Source organism: Notamacropus eugenii, chromosome 3 (genome assembly GCF_028372415.1).
Source record: "Notamacropus eugenii isolate mMacEug1 chromosome 3, mMacEug1.pri_v2, whole genome shotgun sequence".
NCBI classification, from domain to species: Eukaryota; Metazoa; Chordata; class Mammalia; order Diprotodontia; family Macropodidae; genus Notamacropus; species Notamacropus eugenii.
The window spans coordinates 481,320,315-481,342,582 of NC_092874.1; the positions used below are offsets into that span (position 1 = coordinate 481,320,315).

Here is a 22,268-nt window from a genome sequence, read left to right on the forward strand (position 1 = left end):
CCTCATTTGTAAAATGAGCTGGAGAAGGAAACAGCAGACTCCTCCAGTACCTCTGCCAGAAAAACACCAAATAATGTCACGAAGAGTTGGACACTGACTGAAGCAACTTAACAACCAATGTTCTTCATATGATTTTTAATAGTTTCTTTTTTTGAGAACTCTTTATTCATATCCTTTGACCTTTTTATCCAGGCATGGTTTTATGTTGTAATTATTCATAAATTGTTTACCAAGCTCCACTTGCTTCACTCGAGATATGTTCTTGTAAGTCTTCCTACCTTTCTCTGTATTTCTTGCTTTCATCATTTCTTACAGCGTGCTGATATTCCATCACATTCCTTTACTACAAGCTGTGAAGACATTCCTCGACTGCTGGGCATGCACATATTTCCAGGTCTTCGCTGCCTCGACAAACTCCTGCCATGAAGATTTTGGCATCTGTAGGACCTTTCTTTCTGTCCTTGATTTCTTTGAGATATACTGCATGTCCAGTAGGGAGATCACACACTCAAATAGCCTGAGCATTTTGTCCACGTCAGTTTTTTCTCTTTTTGGTGGGGGGCAGACTCCTGCAGTTGTTTTCAGGATGTTTGGACCAATTCACATTGTTCACGTAAAAGCTTTCACTTTAACGTAATTGACTTTGTTTCATTTATATGTTGTGATTTCCTTCGTTCCTTGTTTGGCTAAGAATTCTTTCATTCCGGTATAGCAGGGAAGGGTGCCTCATTTCATTTCCTTGCAGTTTTGAAATGATGTGACCTTGAGATGATGGTTCTGTGTCTGTTTGGAGTGTATCGTGGAATGTGGGCGAAGTTTCTCTCTTAAACCTCTTTTTGGCCAAATGGCTTTCCAGCTTTTCCAACAGCTCCTATTAAACTGAGATCTTTTGAATATCTCATCCTTTGCTTCTTTTTGGACCTTGAGTCTGGTCAAATGAACTCATCTCCTGGACAACTGAGTATTGTCTTACTTTCTTATCTTGGATATCAGCTTTCTTTTAGACTCATTCCTTGGCCCCAGGGCACAGTTAGGAGCAATAGGTAGAAGTTACCAGGGGTATAGATTTCCACTTGATGTAAAAACATCTTCACGAATAAAGCTGCCTGCTGGAATTGGAGTGGGTTCCTCAGGGAGTGATGGGTTCCTCCTCCCTGGAGGTTTTCAAGCAAGGACTGGATGGCCACTTGTCAGGGATGTTATAGAGCATGAATCTGATTAAATGGTCTTAGAAGTCTCTTTTCACTCTCAGATTATGGGATTCTGCTGGGATTCTAACAGGTACAAAGGGTAAACAAAGGCATTCTGGGTGCAGGAATCAGTTTGAAGAAGGTACAGAACTGAAGGGGGTGAATGGGCCATTTTAACTGAAGCATGCATGGAGTATACCATGGAGACTCAACTAGAGAAGTAGGTTGGTTCCAGGCTTTGGAAGCCCTTGAATATCAAGTTAGGAAGGCTGACCTTTATTTGGTCTACAAGAGGGAGTGACTATGGAGGTTTGAGCAGGAATGGCATGACCAGACTCACATCCACAGTCTCAGTTTCATGTCCTTGCATTTTTGGTTGGGGAATTGTTTTTTTTTTCCTTTTGTATATTTTTATTTTCATTGTGAACAGAAGAGAAACCAAAATAATATTCAGACTGTAAAACACTATGAAATCGGAAAAGACTGACCCTCTCTTCCCCCCTCCCCCAGGTGGCATGTCTGACCCAAGTGGCGGCGAATTACCTCATTGGTGGAAAGGAAGCCAAACGTTGGGGCACCGCCCATAGCAGTATTGTCCCATACCAGGTATGTGCCAAGAGATGCTACTTTCAGGTGCCGTTGATGTCCTGGTCCTGCGTGGTGCAGGATGGGGAAAGGATGGGCCTGTCATTTTTAACCTTTGGAGTATCCTGTAACATGTCCTTCTTCTTCACATAACAATATTCCCTGAAGACACTGAGCTTTGCATGTTTCTTCAGGAGCAGATTAGTAACCAGACCCTTCAGGGGATCAAAGGCTCCTACTGAAAGTGAGACTTTGGAGCTCATGTTACGGCCCAAGAGAAGTTCAGACTGAACAGATTTTAGAAAATGTGTTTTGTTTCTAAAAATACTTGGTGCTTCTTTTTTTTTTAATTTTTATTTTTAAGCATCATTATAAAGCCAGCCCTGATACAACTGTCCCATGAAGCAAAAACACCGAAGCAAAACAAGCCACCATGTCACACGTGTTTGGCAATGCACATAGCCCTGGGGCCCTGGAGTCCACTGCCTTTCTTTTGGGGGGAGGTTGGACGGGGGGAATGGGAAATCTGTTTCCTCTTCAGCTTTCTGGAGTCCAGATTGGTCACTGTATGACTCTGATTTCAGAGGTCTTTCAGGGTTGTTGCTTTACATTACTGTGATGATCATATGTGTTGTTCTTCTGCCCTTACGTGGTGCTATACACTTCTCTGAATTCCTCATTTTCATCATTTCTTTTTTATATAGTAATATTTCCAAAGATTCAGTGGTTTGTTCAGCTATTTGCCAGCCATTGGGCACCCACTTTGTTTCCTCTTTATTTGGGCTACCAGGGAAATCAGTGCTTGGTTTGTTCAAGGCCTTAGTGGTGGATTGAATGATATTCAGTCCAGGATGGGGCCAGATGATTAATTGTGTGGGGTATAATCTTACCTTGGAGACATAAGAAGGCCTGAGGGTCCTAGATTTAGACCTAGAAGAGTTTTATAAGCACTGTTATTTACTTCAGTTCCTTCAAGGTCTAATTCAAGGTATACAGAAACGACCTTCGAGATGTAATTACCGTTGGCTGTGGCACTATGAATAGAGAGTTGGGGTTGGAGCAAGGAAGACCTGAGTTCAAATCCAGCCAGATACTTAGTTACTATGTGACTCTGGGCAAGTCCTTTCACCATTCTATGTCTCAGTTTCGTCTGTGAAACAGGGATAATAGCACCAACTCCCAGGATTGTTGTGAGGATAAAATGAGATGATGCAAAAACCACGTGTAGCCCATTGCCTGGCACATAGTAGGCGCTGCATACATGCTTCTGCCCTCCCCCCCAGGTCTGCCTTACCGTTGCTGGGCTAAACAAACATGAAAGGTGATTTAAGAAAGCAAAAGCAAAGCTCCAAACTGGCCTCTCTGGACAGTTCAGAGAGTCCATGTCGATGCTTGGAACACTGCGGAAAATGTTGAAGTGGTCATTTCGGCTCCTCTCTCCAAAGCGATTGTGCTGTTAAGTGATGACCACCTCTTTCACTTTTATGGGTCCCACATCCTTGACTTTAGGCAGGTCAGGTCCACTCTCTGGGTCTCAGTTTCCCCCTTTGTAAAAGGGAGGTAGAGCAGATGAAGTCCTCTGCCACACATTGCCGGTGGCATCTCAGATGCTGGATCTCTGGTGTCTGTAGATGATCTCTCCCTGCCCTCAGGACAGCTACCTGGACACCCTGGGCAGAGGCCGGCTATCTTCACTGAGGACAAAATAACCGAGTGTGCAATTCTATGACATGCCATCAATAGAGAAAAAGTTGTGTACAGAAATGCCCTGAGTCCTCCCCAGGGGTGCCAGCACCCACACAGTGATGTTCCTGTGGTGCAAAGGGTGGCAGGCACTGTGATCTATTAACATCCTGTGGGTATGGACGCCTTTCCCTTTTTTTTGAGAAGAATATTCCACTATTCAAGTAAAAAACACATTAATTTCCTACTATGGGGGGTAGTGTGGCCTACTTTGGACACTATTGGGCTTGGAGGCAGAAGGTCTGGGTTCATATCTTGCCTCTGACACTTACTGGCTATGTAATCCTGGGCAAGCCATCTTTCAGTATTATCAGCGAAATCTTATTTGGCTGTAATATCTGCTGGAGAAGGGCCTTTCCATCTTGGACAGAACACAGATGTCTAATATCAACAGTGATGTCAGACTTACTGGTCAAACATGCAATGGGCCTCCTTGGTGAGGGGGCTGATTGAAAGATAAGGAAAACAGGGTGTCTGCCCTCAAGGAACTGACTTCAAAAGACCTTTTCTGGTTCTGGTCATTTAATGCCCAAGAGTCTGGTGAACAGTGAAAAATCCAGGTGGTTTCCTGGAGGGAAATCGTGAAAGAAGCAGAGCTTGGCTTTGACCCTCTCCCCTCCCCCATCCTGTGGCATTCCTTATCCTTACTTCCCTTTGGTCATCTCTGCACATGTGATGGCTTCATGGCTACTTCCCTCCCCCTGCTCTCAAGAACCACCTAACTCCTTTCCTTTCCCCTCCCAAACATACTCTTTTTTTTTTCTTCTGTACATAATTTTTTTTAATTTTTTAATGTTTAACAATCACTGCCATACAATTGAGATTTTATCCCCCCCACACCTACCTCCCACTACCCCCCTCCCTCCCCACGACTGCATACAGTTCTGTATAGATTCTACATATACTTTCCTATTGAGTACATTTTCACTATAGTCATGCTATGTAGTCAGACTAAAATAAATGGAAGAAATCGTATAACAGATCAGAACATGATACACACACACACACACACACATACACAAACATGATCTGCTACATTTTGTGAGTGACTTCCATATTTCTTTCTCCGAGTGTGGACCAAACATACTCTTGCATAACTGTCCCATTGGAAAGGACGTAACCAACCAGATAGGAAGGTATGTGCTGAGGATTTCATCAGCTTGGAGAACTCTCATGGGGTGGGGCTAGTCTCTCATCCCCCAACAAAGATCAAGAGGCTTCTGAGACTCCACAGATACCGCCTAGAGAAGACTGGAAGCATCCAAAAGTTGTGAGACTTGCCCAGAGTCATGTCGGTGATATCAGAGACAGGATTTGGGCTTGGTCCTTCCAGATTCTAAGCCCCAGGACTCCAAGATAGAACATTGCCTCAGTGAACCAGTTCATACTAAAGTACAAATGATTCTATAATAAAGACTTCCCTTATTACTTCTTCCCAGGATATTCCTATTTCAGCAGCAGATGATGCCCTCCCCCAGGGTCATGGATTTCTAGTGATAACATATCAAAGTTCAAAACTGGGTCAATAGAAATATTTTTGAGTCACAGCAACTTGCAGTCCCCCTCAAGTCCCATTATGTAGACGCTGACTTCCTCTATCAACTCTGTTAGTTTTACTTAGACAGTTTCGATCTATTCAATTTGCTGACATCATGTTTGTTTATTGGTCTCCTCCTATCCTCCTGCTCTTCCCCTTCCCCTCTCTCTTCCCCCCAAGCAGTGACCGGATATTCTGGCCTTCTGTAGGCCTCCATCGTGCTTCCTTCACGAGCAGGGAAAAACAATTCCTTGTTGTCACTGCATGGATCCCAGCGTAGCACGTGTACCCTCTGTTGGCCACCCCTCATTCTTGCTGAGTGAGAGGTCTGTTACTTCTGTGACTTTGTGTCTCTGAGGACATCCTTTGTGCTGCTTCTTTTGTGTGTGTTCCCTCATTTGTAATGCACAGCTTGTGGCCTGCTCCTGCCCTCATGCACCTCCCCACAACCTTGGGGGTCATATTCAGCTTCCATGTTTTAGATGCTACATCATTCTGTGACTTGTGGCCGTGAGGCTTTGTCAGGAGAATGTTGATCCTGGATGGTTGAGTTTTGTTTCTGGAACAAACTTTGGGCCAATGAGAGCAGCTCCAGCATGCTTGGGGCCTTCTTCAGTTCTGAGTCAAGCTCTCTGCCGATCTGCAGTCCATCCCAGACCAACGTACCAATGTACAAGCTCTGTTGTCTTTGGACATTCATCTGTGACTATTAACTGAGCCCTTTTGTATGAGGGGCATCGGGCTAGACATTGCAGGGGATATGAAGCCCTTGACCTCTGTGGGGCAGACAAAGTAGGGGGAAGAAATTCAGAGTCATTGGGGCCCCTGTTGGTGGAAAGGCCTAGACCTGTTCCCTCTTCATGGTTGAATTGTCTCAGTCTCCTGTCCTCCTAGGCTCTGGACTGGTTTGTTTGTAGCTTTATTATCCATGAGAAACAAGAGAAGGTTTATGAGAGTCTTACTGTATGAGCCCAGAATCATCTTGTTTCCTCTCTGAGGAGACCTGGTTAGGCACTGTGATTAAGGGATAAATGCAGATTTGGGCTGACTGTAACTTACATACCAAGATGGGCTCAAGATATGTTTATAAACCCTGGTCTGTTTCCAATTTTTAAAATAGATTTGGAGACTATTTTTATGGGTGAATGCCAGGATAATTATCATTCCAATTTTAATAATAGAAACAGTTTAGTGCCTTAATCTGACTTGTCTGTATTTTGAGCAGGAAGCCCATAGTGGATGGCTCTGGGGGTCTCAGAAAATTGGGGCAAAAGAGGGCTCTCTGTTCATCTCCTTAGGCCCTTGTTAAACCCCCTCTGAAACTGTATCCTTATTTATCTTATTCCTCTTACAATCTTCAATGATACACTCCCTGATTGTAGAGTCTTAGTGGTCTGAAAGCAAGTTCCTGAGAGGCAGGGATGCTTGCTTTTCCAAAGCTAGCCAGCTCCTTATTGTTCAGGAGCATTGTCCAATTTGGACTCTATTTCTTTCTGCTCTTTTCTGTAGCCACCCAATTTTTGGATACTTTGCACCTCATTTATCATTTCCCTCAGGGATATAAAAACAGATGAAAACTCAAAGCAGGCAATTTTTCTGCTTGTTGGCCACCTTGTCTTGGGCTTTCCCCGAAATGGGCTGAAATCAAAGGCTAGAGATCATGTCAAAGACGCGTTTTGGTTTGGGATTCTCTATGAACCTTGATTTCTCATTGCTGCGAGCAATGGTGGGCAGGCTTCCCCTTCCATCCTGCCGTTTGCTCTTGTCCTCCACTCCTCCAGACTCCTCTGTTTGGCTCTTCACGCCCGATATAGCCTGGCTCCCACCAATCTTTCTACCCTCATTGGACATTTCTCCTCCTGGGGGTGGTGTGTGTGTGTGCGTGTGTGTGCGCGTGCGTGTGTGTGCGCACATGTGTGCACGTGTGTGTATGTGTGTGCGCGTGTATGTGTGTGTGCGTGTATGTGTGTGTATGTGTGTGCGTGCGTGTGTATGTGTGTGCGTGTGTGTGCGCACGTGTGTGTGCGTGTGTACGTGTGCGTGCGTGTGTGCGTGTGTGTGTGTGTATGTGTGTGCGCGTGTATGTGTGTGTGCATGTGTGTGTATGTGTGTGTATGTGTGTGTGCGTGTATGTGTGTGTGTATGTGTGTGCACGTGTATGTGTGTGTGTGCATGTGTGTGCGTGTATGTGTGTGTGTATGTGTGTGTATGCGTGTGTGTGTATGTGTGTGTGTATGTGTGTGTATGTGTGTGTATGTGCGTGTGTGTGTATGTATGTGTGTGTGTATGTGTGTGCGTGTGTGTGCGTGCGTGTGCGTGTGTGTATGTGTGTGTGTGTATGTGTGTGCGTGCGTGAGATATGTCTGTAGCATTTGTGTGTTATTATTTACTAATCTATTCATTTATATTATTTATATATTTACAGTTATTTTATATTTATTTATATATTTTAATTTACTTCTGTTATTCTATTAGAATATAAGTTTTCTGGGAGTAGGGATTGTTTTGGCCTTTGCACTTATATCCCCAGCCTTTGGCACAATGCCTGACTCACAGTAGGTGCTTAATAAATGTTTGTTGATTGTTAGATATTCAGGCACCTACCCACAGGCCAAGCTCTGTGCTGAGTATAGGACATAAAAAGGCTTAGAGGAAAGAGTCCTCATTTTTAAGGAGCTTATACCCCATGGGGGGAAACTCTATACAAGCATACTCAAGAGAAGTATGAGGGAGCATCAGAGGGAGTCACCTAACCAGCTGCTGAAGGGTAGGGAGACCTCGCATGGATAGTAGCACGTGGCTGGAGAATGCTCCGAACGTTTTCTTTTTAACCTTTCCTTTTCTTTATTTTCCTGTAAATGTAGAGGTTTGTAGAGGATAGAAAGTAGACTGTGATTTCGTTAAACTGGAGAACTCTCTTGAGGAAGCTCCATTAGCCATTCAGGTTGACTCTTTGTCCACCACCTCTCTGAGAGAGATGTCTGGGGTCCCGAGAGGTGCAAGGACCTCAGTGTGTCAGAGGCTTCTTGGTTCTGGAGTCAGTTCTCCGTCCTCTTTGTTCCGCTGCTTCCCAGAGGATTGCATAATAAAGAATCAATAATAATGAGCTGTGTGACCCTGGGCCAGTCACTTAACTCTGACTGCCTCAAATGGGGATGTTAGTAGCACCCATTTCCCAAGACTGTGAGGATCAAATGAGATATTAATATGATACTGGCACTTTGCTTCCTTTCTTCTTTTGACTTAGTTTTCTTATCTATAAAATGCAGTTGTTATACTCAGTGGCCTCTACATTCCCTTCTAGTTCTAAACCTACATGGCCAACAACAGCTAGGCAGATGACACAATATCCCTTACAATTCAAGCAGATTGTCTCAATGAAGCTTCATGTCATTCCTAAGTGGTATGGGTATTATACTGCTGTGTTACAGATGTGGAGACTGAGGACCAGAGAGGATTTGGTGACTTACTGAGCAGGGTCCCTGAGGAATGTCAGGCTTCTCTTGGCTCCACGCGGAGCCTGGGCTGGGGGGTTGATGACATCCTCTGTCTCCAGTGTCTCTTGAGGCATGTTGTCAGTGGGGACCAGGGTGACCTGAAGCTGGGGGCTCCACCCCAGCTGGCGCCATTGTGCTCTCTGTGTTGCTGGGCCCAAGTGGTGCTTCAGCTGAGTAAGAAAACCTAAGTTTGGAGGGCAGCTGAGCAGTGGTTGCTTTTTAGAAAATCTCCAGGTGTTGATTAGGGGACTTGTACACAGACAGCAGCACCCAGATGGTGAGGTTGTTTTCTTAAGCCCAGAATGTAAACGACGTGCTGCATGAGCATCTCGTTGTAGGACAGGCCTGTTGCAGTCATCATGCTAGGCCAGGGACCAAAGCATCTCAAGACAGACGTGATCCGCAGTTGTGTTTGGGTTAACAGGCGCCTCTGCCTCACTCCTGGGTTCTGGACCCAGTTGACGCTGACTTGGAGGATCAAAAAAAAATATGCCTGTGGGTTTCTCTTCCTAATGACTTCTTTTTTTTGAAAAACAAAACAAAACAAACATCTTTATTGAGATCTTCTATTTTTACATCACCAAGTCTACGGGATTTTTATCTGTCTAATGTTGCTTTGACACCCACTGTTCCAGATCTTGATGATAACGCAGGCTTGATCCACTCAGGTCTTTAAGTCTGAAGCTCCAGCCTTCATACAGCAGGGATCAAATCACTCAGGTCCTAGTGGCTCCCCCAGACGTTAGGACCACGTTGTTTGAATGCAAAATATAAGCTTGCCCAAAAGGCTATTTTATGGAGAACTCACATGGAGCAGGAGATCACATGGTGGTCGGAAAAAGCGATACAAGCACACTCTCCAGGTCTCTCTCAAGAACTTTGGATTTGACTGTGCAACATGGGAGACACTGGCACAGGACTGCTCAGCATGGCATGCCCACGTAAGTAAAGTTCTGTGCTCTATGAGCAGAGCAGAATTGAGACAGCACAAAGTAAACACAGGATGCACAAATCTGGAGCATCTTCCCCAAATATTCACATGGACTATCTGTGCCCAACCTGTGGTAGAGCATTCCGAGCTTGTATTGGTCTGATCAGCTACAGTTGGACACAGTGAAACTTCACTTTATCACGGTGATGTCCTCTTTGATCCTCTTTGAAAATGAAGGACAATAACCAGGGCAGGCTTTCCTAGGCTCTCCCGATGTGATCATTTGTCTCCTTATGAATCACAGGATGGGGACAGTGCCTGTCTGTTTTGATCATATCCAGAAGATTCTCCCTCAAATTCCAGACCGCTACCCAGGGAAGGCAGGACACTGTCTTCCCCATGCTGACACGTGTTTGCTGGGCTTGATCAATGACCACCTCATGGCTTTTTCTCTGCAAACCATTGCTGGATGACTCAACCCATCCTGTAGGGTCATAGATCTGAGCTAGAAGGGACTTTAGTGGTCATCTAGATCAGCCTCCTCATTTTACAAGGAGGGAAACTACACCCTTGAGAGGTCACATAACTTGTCCAGGGTCACCAAGGTCATGAATAGCAGAGGGAGCATTTGAATCCAGACCCTGTAACTGCAAATCAAGCACTTTCCTCTCCTGAACACTTCTCTTTTGATAGACAGTATTAGCCCTAAGACAATACTATTCTGGAGTCTGTAATTCTGATATGAAGATGCCAGTGGAAAGAATCCATAGTAGAATGAACACTATGGAGAATGGAATGGCAGAGGGAACAGAGAAGAAAGAACTGGAATGGAAGAACATGAGGAGGTGATGCTGATGGTCAAGGAGGTGATGCTGATGGTTGAAGAGGGATCCTGATGGTTGAGGAGGTGATGCTGATGGTTGAGATATCCTGGTCTTTGGTGGATTCAGCCCTTCATTCAACAAGTGTTTATGAAGTACCTACTATGTGCCAACCATGATATCAGGTTGTGTGAACTCAAAGAGAAAAATGTGGGGTCCCTTCTCACAAGCTCGCATTCTCTTGCAAGAAACAACATGTACATATATAAATAAATTCAAAATAAACAGCAGTGGCTTTGGGGCAGATAACTTGGGCAAATCACTCAACTGGGTGAGGTCCACCCTTCAAGCCTGCCTCCGTTTCCTCATCTTTAAAACGAAAGGGGGTTAAGGTTCTTTATAGCTCTCAATTGGTGATTCAATGATCTAATGAGCCTGTGAAGGTGATGGATTTGGGGGTCAAATCAGAGATAAGAGATGCCAGGATTTGGGGATACCCAGATGATTTTTGAAGAAGATGTGGAAATCATGTAACTTAACCCTCACTTTTTATAGACTAGTAAACTGAGGCCCAATGAGGTTAGTGATTAGCCAAGGTCACATAAGTAGTAAATATCAGAGAGAGGATTTGAACCTAGGGTTTCTGACTCCAGGTCCTGTGTCTCTAAATGTAGCACTTTCTCCTTCACAGTTTATCAAATTACAAAGTTATGAAATGAAATAAAATTTTTAAAGCACTTAGCAGATAATAAGCGGTTAATATGTCCCTCCTTCCCTCCTTCCTTCATTCCCTCCTTCCCTTCCTCCTTTTCTTTCTCTTTCTCTCTTCCCTCTCTCCCTTTTTATCCCCCTCTCTCTATTCCTCTCCCTTTCTTTCTCTCCTCTTAAACCCAGTTCACTCTGAAGCTCATAGATTGGACCACAATAGGTCCCTGCCCAAGCTCCACTTAATGGCTGTATTTTGGGCCCTCCTGGCTTAGACTGAATGTCAATGGTAACTATTTCTCTTTGGACCAGCAACTCTGAGGTTCTTCCCTAGCTTGATTTTTTCTTTTTTTTCCTTTTTCTTTCTAATTAAAGGGGCCATCCCTTGACTTCATTCTTTTTTTAATTCTAATTTATTTATTTTTAGTTTTCAACATTGATTTCTACAAGATTTTGAGTCCCAAATTTTCTCCCCATCTCTTCCCTCTCCCCACCCCAAGACAGCTTGCATTCTGATTACCCCTTCCCCCAATCTTCCCTCCCTTCTGTCACACCCCTCCCTTCTCTTATCCCCATCCCCTCTACTTTTTTGGAGGACAAGATAGATTTCTATATCCCATTGCCTGTATATCTTATTTCCCAGTTGCATGTAAAAACAATTTTTAACATTTGTTTTTAAAACTTTGGGTTCCAACTTCTCTCCCTCCCCATTCATCCTCACTGAGAAGGCAAGCAATTCAATATATGTTACACATGTGTAGTTTTGCAAAAGACTTCCATAACAGTCATGTTGTAGAAGACTATATTTCCCTCCATCCTATCCTGCCCCTCCATTTATTCTATTCTCTTTTGACCCTATCCCTCCTCAAAAGTATTTACTTCTAATTATACCTTCCTCCCATTTGCCCTCCCTTCTATCATCCCCTACCCCCACTTATCCCTTTCTCCCCTGATTTCCTGTAGTGTAAGATAGAATTTCATATCAAATTGAGGATGCATGTTGTTCCCTCCTTAAGCCAAATATGATGAGAGTAAGGTCCACTTTTTCCCTCTTACCTCCCCTCTCTTCCCTTCCATTGAAAAAGCTTTTTCCTGCCTCTTTTATGTGAGAGATAACTTGTCCCATTCTGTTTTTTCCCTTTCTCCTCCCAATATATTCCTCTCTCACCTCTTAATTTAATTTTTTTAAAGATATCATCCCTTCCTATTCAACTTACCCTGTGCCCTCCGTCTATATATATATATATAAAATTCCTCCAACTACCCTACTAGTGAGAAAAGTCTGAAGAGTTATAAATATTATCTTTCCATGTAGGAATGTAAACAGTTCAACTTATTAAGTCCCTTATGATTTTTCTTTCCTGTTTACCTTTTCATGCTTCTCTTGATTCTTGTGTTTGAAAGTCAGATTTTCTTTTCAGCTCTGGTCTTTTCAACAAGAATGCTTGAAAGTCCTCTGTTTGATTGAATGATCATTTTTTCCCCTGGAGTGTTATACTCAGTTTTTCTGGGTAGGTGATTCTTAGTTTTAATCCTAGTTCCTTTGACTTATGGAATATCATATTCCAAGCCCTGTGATCTCTTAATGTAGAAGCTGCTAGATCTTGTGTTATCCTGATTGTATTTCCACAATACTCGAATTGTTTCTTTCTGGCTGCTTGCAATATTTTCTCCTTGGCCTGGGAACTCTGGAATTTGGCTACAATATTCTTAGGAATTTTTCTTTTGGGATCTCTTTCAGGAGGCAATCTGTGGATTCTTTCAATATTTATTTTACCTTCTGGTTTTAGAATATCAGGGCACTTTTCCTTGATAATTTCTTGAAAGATAATGTCTAGGCTCTTTTTTTGATCATGGCTTCAGGTAGTCCCATCATTTTAAATTGTCTGTCCTGGATCTATTTTCCAGGTCAGTTGTTTTTCCAAAGAGATACTTCACATTGAACTTTTTCATTCCTTTGGTTTCGTTTTATAATTTCTTGATTTTTCATTAAGTCATTAGCTTCCATCTGCTTCATTCTAGTTTTTAAGGAATAATTTTCTTCAGTGAGCTTTGGGATCCCTTTTTCATATGACCAGTTCTGTTTTTTAGGTCAGTCTTCTCCTCATTGACTTTTTGAATCTCTTGTCATTTGTGTTAGTCTAATTTTTACAGTGTTATTTTCTTCAGCATTTTTTTGGGTCTCCCTTAGGAAGCAGTTGACTCGTTTTTCATAATTTTCTTGCATCACTCTCCATTCTCTTCCCAGTTTTTGCTCTACTTCTCTTACTTGATTTTCAAAATCCTTTTTGAGCTTTTCCATGGCTTGAGACCAGTTCGTATTTTTCTTGGAGACTTTGGATGGAGGAGCTTTGACTTTGTTGTCTTCTGTTTGCATGTTTTGGTCTTCCTTGGCACCAAAGTAAGATTATATAATTTGATTCTTTTTCTGATTTTTGCTCATTTCCCCAGCCATTTACTTGACTTTTGAGCTCTTGGTTAAGGTAGATCTCTGCTTCCAGTGGGGGTGGGAGGTGTACTGTCAGCCACTTGATCCCCCCACAATCTGTGGGCCTAGAGCTCCAGAAACAGCTGCTACTGGTTCCTCTGCCCCCTTCCCCTTCTGCTGCCCTGGGAATGAACCACTCCACTCTCCCACACTAGTCCTACAGGCTTTTCCCACTGACTTACCAATTTGTTCTCAGTGTTTTGGGGTCCTGAAGTCTGGAAACTGCCACAGGTATGAGAGATTGTCTCCCCAAGGCCTGCTTAGGTCCTGTCTGTGATGGCATGGCCCACGCTGTGGGCCTGTGGGACTGTGCCCTGCCCCCTACATGGCATGATGGACACTTCCTGGTGACCTTCCAGGCTGTCTTGGGTTGGAGATTTGCTTCACTCCATCATTTCTGCGGGTTCGGCAGCTCCAGAATTTGTTTAGAGCCGTTTTTTACAGGTATTTGGCTAGGCTTGGGGGCAGCGCTCTAGAAAGTGCATGTTCTTATTCTGCCATCTTGACCCCCCCCCCCCATTTCTTAAAGAGGCCTATTTACTGAATTGGCATTACTTCACTCAAAGTGGAAACCTGAAAACGACTTAGCCTAAAAGAGCCAGGGACTCCTATTGCATCCTGGGCCATCTCCAGTCATCCTGATGAATATCTGGCCACTGGGCCTAGATGGCTCTGGAGAAGAAAGTGAGGCTAGTGACTTTGCTCAGCCCTCCCTCACTCAAATCAAAGTCAACTACAAGTCATGTCATCATTTTCCTGATGTCATGGTCTTCTTCGAAAATGAAGGACAAGCACAACCTAAGATGGTGAGCAATCTGACATAGATTAAATATGCACAATCATGTAAAACATATTTCCATATTAATCATGTGGTGAAAGAAAAAACAGACCGAAAGGGGAAAAAAGTAAAGTGGAAATATATGCTTTGGTCTGCATTCAGAGTCCATCAATTCTTTCTCTGGATACGGATAGCATTTTCCGTCACGAGTGCTTTAGAATTGTCTTGGAACACTGTATTGCTAAGAAGAGCTAATCAAATTACGGTAATGCTGTTATTGTGTACGATGTCCTTCTGGTTCTGCTCACTTCACTTTGCATCAGTTCATGTGAATCTTTCCAGGTTTTTTGAAATTCACCTGCTCATCATTTCTTATAGCACAGTAGTATTCTATTGCATTCATATGTCACAACTTTCTCAGCCATTCCCCAATGGATGGACATCCCTGCAATTTCCAATTCTTTTGCCAAAGAAAAAGAACTGTTATAAATATTTTTGTGCATGTGAGTCTTTTTTTGTTTTCTTTGATCTCTTTGGGATACAGACATAGTAGTGGTATTGCTGGATCAGAGGGTATGCACAGTTTGGTGACCCTTTGAGCCTAGTTCCAGTTTGCTCTCCATAATGGTTGAATCAGTTCACAACTCCACAAACAGTGCAATAGTGTCTCAATTTTCCCACATCCTCTCTAACATTTATCTATCTCCTGATCTCCACTTCCTTACTTGGAAAAGAGAAGGAGTTGGAGGAAGTGACCTCCGAAAGAGGAACACCCAAGTTCCAAGTCTGACCCACCTCTTCCTCCTCCATTTCTTCTTGTCCTTCTCCACCTTCTACCTTCTCTACCTCCTCTCCTTCTATTTCCTCCTTGTCCTTCACCTACTTCCTCCTCCCTTTTTTCTTCCTCTTCCTTCTCATTCTCCACCTCCTTCTTCCCCTTTTCCACCTCCTTCTCTTTGTCTTCCTCCACCTTCTCTCTACCACCTTCTCCCCCTTCTTTTCTTCCTCTTGCCTTCCAGTTCTTCTAGTCTGAGTCAGATAAACAAGGTACAAGGTGGCAGTTTGTGGCCCAGTGGTTGCTAACAGACTGAACATGGCCTGAGGGAGGTGTTCCATGCATGAATTTTCTAATTTTCCTTTTTTGAAATATAAACAGGGGGAAAAAAAAGAAGTCCCTGACTCTCTCTCCCTTTCACATGAACTCTCTTTTAAATAAGGTGGGTTAATTTTGGGGGGAAGGTGGGGGGCTGGTGTTCTGCTACTTTGATTTCCTCAGTTGCCAATGTAACCAGGAGCCATCTGTGCAGCTTTGGGTCTTGAGGGCCCAAAGAGGTTATTGATTTGCCAGGGTTCCACAGGCAGAACTGAACCCAGGTCTTCCAGTGCCAGCTTCTATTTGTGAAGTGCCTGGCATAGAGGAGGTGCTAATAAGTGAATGCATTTTCCCTTCCCATTGCTCTTACCTCTCAATCTCTTCTTGGTAAAGCCATAGGTGCTTAAAAAAATGGTTGATTTCATCTCATTTAAGAGGAGCCCATGATTTATATACATAAGGGTTTCCTTTTTAATTCAGCTTTTAAGAAGTGTTTAATTCTTAATCAGACTGAAGTTTGCAAGGCCAAAATGGTGTTCTCTCTTCAATGAATCAATAACGGATAAAACTGGGGGAAGTGAGTTATGGAATGCTGTAAGTGAGGCTTGGCTTTGCTCACAGGAATGGCGTCCGTTTCTCTGATTTGTTACTGTGCAATCAGTTTTCCTGTTACTGTCTTTTGCTTGTTTACCTTTGTATCACCTGGTGGTGGAGAGGGAGGCCTGTCCTCTCCCTCTGTCTGGGCCCTCCAGTGCCAAGAGTGGTGACCCAAGCACCATCTCCCCTACAGATGCCTCATGATGCACGGAGAAGAAGATTTGGTGGAATGGAGCAATTTGGTGTTGGGTTGTTTAAACTGACAGTTCTTACTCAACTCAGTTGTTTCTCCCTCCTTAACATTCTAAAAGTCTGATTACTGGGCTGGGGTTGGGGATGGAGGAAGCACATACATTTGGGGTGGAGGTTGAAAGAGGGTTTAAAACCATTCTCCCCAGAACTGCTCAAACCCTCAAAATATGTTGGAGCTGCAAGGGACCTTGGGAAGCATCTGGTCAGCTCAACTTCTTGATTTTACAGGGAGGGAAATGGAGGCCTCAGATCAGAGATTTGCCCACAGACACAAATGAAAGCTCATTGAACTCTTATTGAAATTGAAATGAGAAGGAGCTGAGTCAGATGGAGTCCAAGTCTCATAAATTGTTCAGCATGGAAGGGACTTTAGAGATGACCACCTTGGAGCTCCAAGAAGGGGATAGGCCTCTCTTCTTGACCCTTAGTCTGAGTAGTCGAATCTGGGGCCTGGGAGGAGAGGCTTGGGTTCCCTGCTTGAGCCTCCAAGGGCCTCTCCAGGTAGCCACTGCTCCTATGTCCATTTCCACCCTCCTCTTGCCTGCCTGGTCTCCCTGACTTGGGTAATTTTGTGCTCCTGCTCACTCCCCCACTCAACTGCCAAAGGGACTTTCTTGGAGCACACGTCTGACCATGTCAGTGCCCTACTCAAGAAGATTCAGTGGCTCCTTGTTACTTTCTGGAGCAGATATAAAGCTTCTGCTAGGCACTTAAAATCCTTTACAACTGCAGCCTTCCTACTTTTCCAGTCTTTCCATATTTTGCTTTCTACAGCACATGGTACATTCCAGTCAGTGACCTTGACATTCCTCCCCCAGGATTCTTTGTTCCCTAACTCTGCCCCCCATTCCTGGAAGACTCTTCCTTCTCCCTCTGCCTCCTACCACCTTCACTGGTGCTGATTGCAACAAGTCTCAGCTCAAATGCCTCCTTCTGTAGGAAGCTTTTCCCAGTCTCCCAGTTGATAATGGCTTTTTTCAGAGATGACCTCCCATTTCTTCTGTTTAGGTCCTGTATATGTTTCCCTCATTAAACCCTTCAGCAAGTTCAGCTCTCCATTCACTGTGCTGCCTCTATCACCTCTAGAGAAACGAGTCAAGTTTAGATAACAGCTCGCATTTTCATTATCTTTAATATTGACTCAGGCGCTTACTAGCTGTGTGGCCCTGGACAAGTCATTTAACCGCTTCCTGCCTCAGTCTCTTCAAGTGTAAAATGAGGTGGTTGGACTTGGTGGCTTCCAGAGTTCCTTCCTACCTAACTCTATGATACCATGATCCTCTGCCCAGCACTGTGCCAAGCCCATGAGATGTGCTGAAACTCTGGCTGACCCCTCTGCTTGACCAGCTTCTTGCTAACCAAGGAAAGGCAAAGACATTCCCGATCCTTCAGAAACACACCATCTAGTGGGGAGACCATGTGCCGATATCTGGGTGTGCAGAGGGAAGGCTCTATGGGGAGAAGCCTCTTTGAGCTGAGTCTTGGTGGAAGCCATGAGGCAGAGGGCAGGAGGTGGCATATCCCAGGCATGAAAGGGGGAGAATGGTGTGGGCATGATGGTGGGCATCCCCTGGCGTGTCCTGCGTGAGGGATAGTGAGTGCTCAATGTAACCGGATGGTGAAATGGGTAGAGGCGAGCAAAGTAGGAAGACCAGAAAGGCCAGTTACCGAATGTGAAAAGCTGGGTGGATGCTGGTGGGGAGAAGTGTATGTTGGGGGGGGGAGTGCCCAACAAAGCTCACCTCAGCTATGGAGCTCAGGCCCTTTTGCTGGGGGATCTCAAGAAAGAAGCGCTTGGAAACTTGGGCTGGTCTTGTGAAGGAGGCAAATGCTCTGAAGGCACCGTCACATTTGGTCTGATTGGGATTTAGCCCCCAAATGTCTTCAGGGAAAAACAAGGTTGTTGTTATTCAAGGAGCTGGCCACTAGATGTCACTCTTGTAATCCCGTAATGGGGCCATGTTTCTCAATGCATCAGTGGTCTGATCAAGGCAAATGGTCAGATCATTAGGTAGCTGTTTAATTAAAATAAAGAAAAATAAACCTAGAAACCTACAGATATGGCTCTGGGAGGGGGGTACCTGCAGCGGTGCTGATTGCAGCAAGTAGCAAAGTATGAACTTTCAGGCAAAACCAGTTATTCTGTAATGGGAAATCCACTTCCTTTGGTGTCTCCAAGGTTAGTCAGAATTATGAAGGAGATGCATATTGTATCCAATCAGGACGGCTGCCCTCCTCGTTGTCCTCAAATGGCTTTGGATCCAAAGCAGCCCCTGTGGCAAATATATATATATATACACATAAAAATGTATGAATGTATATATGTGTGTATAAATTTTATATATAGGTATAAATTTTATTTATACATATGTATATATGTATGCATGTATGTATATATATGGAGAGGGAGAGAATCCATTCCCCATATATCTATATCTATATTCATGTTTTCTTCTTTGATGGGAGATGGATTCTCTTTTGAATTTGGGAGATATCTTGAGGGTTGTTTTGTGAAGAGAGCAGAGGCCACTTTTACTGCAAAAAGAAATCAGATCCTAGTGTTCCAGGGAGTCCTAGACGTTGAGATGGGTACAGGGGGGCTGACAGGTGTGGCAACAATGCGCTAGGAGGATGGGACCCCATGTTCCTGGGAGGCCTTCCCTGTCCCCCAAAGTCCTGCTCACAATAATCTGATGTTCACACTGAGTGGGGGGCTGCAGGGGCTGGAAAGGTTTGTGACTGAGCTCAGTAAATTCCATATTCTTGATGGGTGCCCAGAAGTCATAGCAGCTTGAGAAAACTGGTGGAATTCTTAAGCTAAATAGTTCATTTCTTTTTAGATTTTTTTTCTTCAGAAAAAAATTGATGTAACTTTTTTCTCCTCTTTCATTCCATCTCATTAATAAGGATAGGATTCCAGGAAGAAATTGGCTTTTTTTTTTAAACTGGAGTGAGGGGGTGGGGCAGGGAAAGGGAAGAAGGAAAGGAGGAGAGGACAGAAATATGTAATTGAATTTGCTGTCCAGAAGAGAATGTTCAATTTGTTTGAGTGGAATAAATTTTCTGATCTTTGAGGAAGCAGCATAGTTCTAGCTTAAGTCTTCTTGTGTGTGTGTGTGTGTGTGTGTGTGTGTGTGTGTGTGTGTGTGTGAGTGTGAAGTATTTAAGGTAGCCTAGCTTGGCATAAACACTTTTGTCATTGGACCTAAGTTCCAGAATATTTGCCTTTCAAGCCGTTTCCTAGGACACTAAAGGCCATGCAGGAGGCAGAGAGCCTCCAGAGGAGTCTATCTGCAGTGATAATGGGCCTTGCATTCTCATAAGGAGGGGAAGAGGAGACGTGGTTGTGGCTGATGGTGTTGGATGGTCTGGCACATGGATGGCCAGAGAGCCTCCAGCATTTCTCTCCCCATCCCCAGAAGTATCTTCCATTTGTTTTTGACTTCTGGGATGTACTCACATGTGTATACATTGTCTCCCTCTGTAGAAGGGAAGCTTCCTGAGGGAAAAGGTTTTTCCATTTTTTTATTTTGTCTTTGTATTTCCAGAGCCTAGTTAGTCAGGTAACATATATTTTTTAAGCACCTACTATGTGCCAGGCACTGGGGATACAAAGGAAGGTGCAACTCAGCTCCTGCCCTCAAGGAACTCGTGGTCTAATGGGAGGGACAATGTACAGACAGGCATCGATGGGATGAACAAAATGATCAACGCAGGGAAGGCACAATGCTTGGCACATAGTAGGCACTTATCAACGTTGACCAATGGACTATCAGAGGAGATTGTGATTTGGGCATGGGTTGGACTAGGTGGCTTCTGAGGTTCCTTCGAGCCCTAGGTAGATCCCAGGGAAAGGGAAGGGAAGGGAAGGGTGGGTCATCTTGCAGGTAGTGGGTTCAATATTTTAAGAACGTGTGATGACTCCTGCATGTGACTAGTCCTCTGGGGCTGCTGTGGCCCCCACTCATCCTGACGCAACTCAGCCGGGCCTCCGGCAGAAGATGGCCATCTTTAGAGCCTCTTACCACAATCCCTGATCATAGGAACACAGTCACACCCCCTCATGTCTCGGCTGGGTGAAGCGGCACCCTGGATACAAGAACAGGAATCACTCCAATGCAGCCTCCTGAAGAGTCCAAAGCAGCTCCTTAAACAGTTACTACTTTATCATTCCACAGACATCCCTAACATCTTTATCTTCTTAAAAACTCCACTGGAAAAGCCACAAGCGAAGTTTGGCTTGACTTTTGAAAGTGATGTCCTGGGTCCTTCAGAGCAGTGTACTGTCCATCAGGGGCTGCTAGGGGGTGCAGTGGATAGAGCACCAGAGCAGCAGTCAGGAGGACCTGAGTTCAAATGTCACCTCAGACACTTGACACTCACTAGCTGTGTGGCCTTGGGCAGTCACTTAAGCCCATTTGCCTCATCCTGGGTCATCTCCAGTCATCCTGATGAATATCTGGTCACTGGACCCAGATGGCTCTGGAGGAGAAGTGAGGCTGGTGACCTGCACAGCCCTCCCTCCCTCAAAACAAAGTCAAGTGCAAGTCATGTCATTATTTCTCTGATGGCATGGCCTTCTTCGGCATCAAAGGACGAACACACACACACTTTCCGTCAAATTGTAGGGGTGCGTATCCTGGAAGTAATGGGGACCTGGGTCCCAGCTTGGCTGTGCCATTTCTTGGGTAAAGCTCCCTTCTCTGGACTCCTGTTGGTAGTATTAGAGGTGGAAAGGTGTATCGGAGGTCATGGAGTCCACAACCCCCCAAGGTCACAGCTAGTACATGGCAGGGCCAAGATGGCGGCCTCTGGGTGGTGCAGTTTCTAGAGAGCTGGGCTTGGAGTCAGGATCCCCTGAGTCCAGATCCTTCCTCAGACACCTCCTAGCTGTGTGACCCTGGGCAAGCCAGTTAACCTTTGTTGGTCCCAGGTTCCTACTCTATTAGAGAAGGATAATACCAGCACCTACATCCCCCATTTGCGGTGAGGGTCAAACAAGATAATATTTGTAAAGGACTTTGCAAATTAAAGTGTGATATCAATACTGTCTATCAGTCTATCATCATTATGATCATAATTACTGTTGAATATCATAGGATTTAGACCAGGGAGGGACCTGTTGAGATTATTATTAGCATCCAAGACCCTCCTTTTACAGATAAAGTGCAGTGTTTGAAGTCACCTCTACTGCTTATGACTTTTAGACCTTGGCTAAACCTCTCTGGCCTCAGTTTCCTCATCTATCACATGAGCAGTTTGGGCTAGCTGGCCTCTATGGTCCCTTCTGGTACTACTTCTGGGAACTCTCTCTGCATCCCAGTTTGGCCTCTCTAGTCAAATGACTGCCCCAGATCACCTAGGACCTACGGGCAGAGCCAAGATTTGAACCCAGGTCTCCAGACTCCAGGTCACAGTGCTGCATACTCATGCTCCTATGGACATAGGCTGGCTCTTCTCCTCTTTGTTTGCTCCTGGATTCTCAGTTAGAGTCTTCAGTTGGTAGAGTCTCTGTAATCATTATAGTTTTTTGCTGACTTTCCATGAAAGCCTGTGTTGGAGTGATTCCTCCCAATCCTTCACTGTGGAGCCAGGGCAGGGGACTTGGGGGCAGAAATGGGACTCCCCATAATGTCAGCGTGGGACTCCTCAAGGTGTCCGAGGTCAGGTGGGCTTAATGGTCATAGGTGTGCCCTTCAGGATTGTGTGTGTGTGTGTGTGTGTGTGTGTGAGAGAGAGAGAGATACACACACACAACTGAGTGGAAGCAGGTGCCATTGTGATGCAGATAGCCTCAGCTGGTTCTTCAGGAGGGAATTTGGGGGTACATTTGAGGAAAATAGGGAGCCCTTAATGAGACCACTGATAGATGTGGGAGGAGAGCAGGGCCCCTACAGTGCAAAGGTTTGTGTAGTCTTGGAAGATGAGAAGCCTGGAAAAGAGTGAGTGTATGGGCTGAACGCTTGGTGGCAGGCTCATGGACTTGGGATCTGAGGAAAGTAGAAGGTCGTGGGGTCTGGGCTCCAAAGCAGATAGGGAGGTCAGGGATGG

At 44.6% G+C, this 22,268-nt stretch overlaps 1 protein-coding gene across 5 annotated transcripts in view; it reads left to right on the forward strand.

The window, feature by feature from the left end:
* SUGCT (succinyl-CoA:glutarate-CoA transferase) overlaps window positions 1–22,268 on the forward strand; it is a 634,978-nt gene that overhangs the window by 115,905 nt on the left and 496,805 nt on the right. For all 5 annotated transcript variants that reach the window (XR_011964838.1, XM_072599107.1, XM_072599106.1 and 2 more), the window contains exon 9: window positions 1,701–1,796. Coding sequence is in view for 4 of the 5 variants with exons in the window: in XM_072599107.1 (XP_072455208.1) it covers window positions 1,701–1,796 (96 nt within the window). In the remaining variant the exon portion in view is untranslated. The remainder of the gene's footprint in view (window positions 1–1,700; window positions 1,797–22,268) is intronic.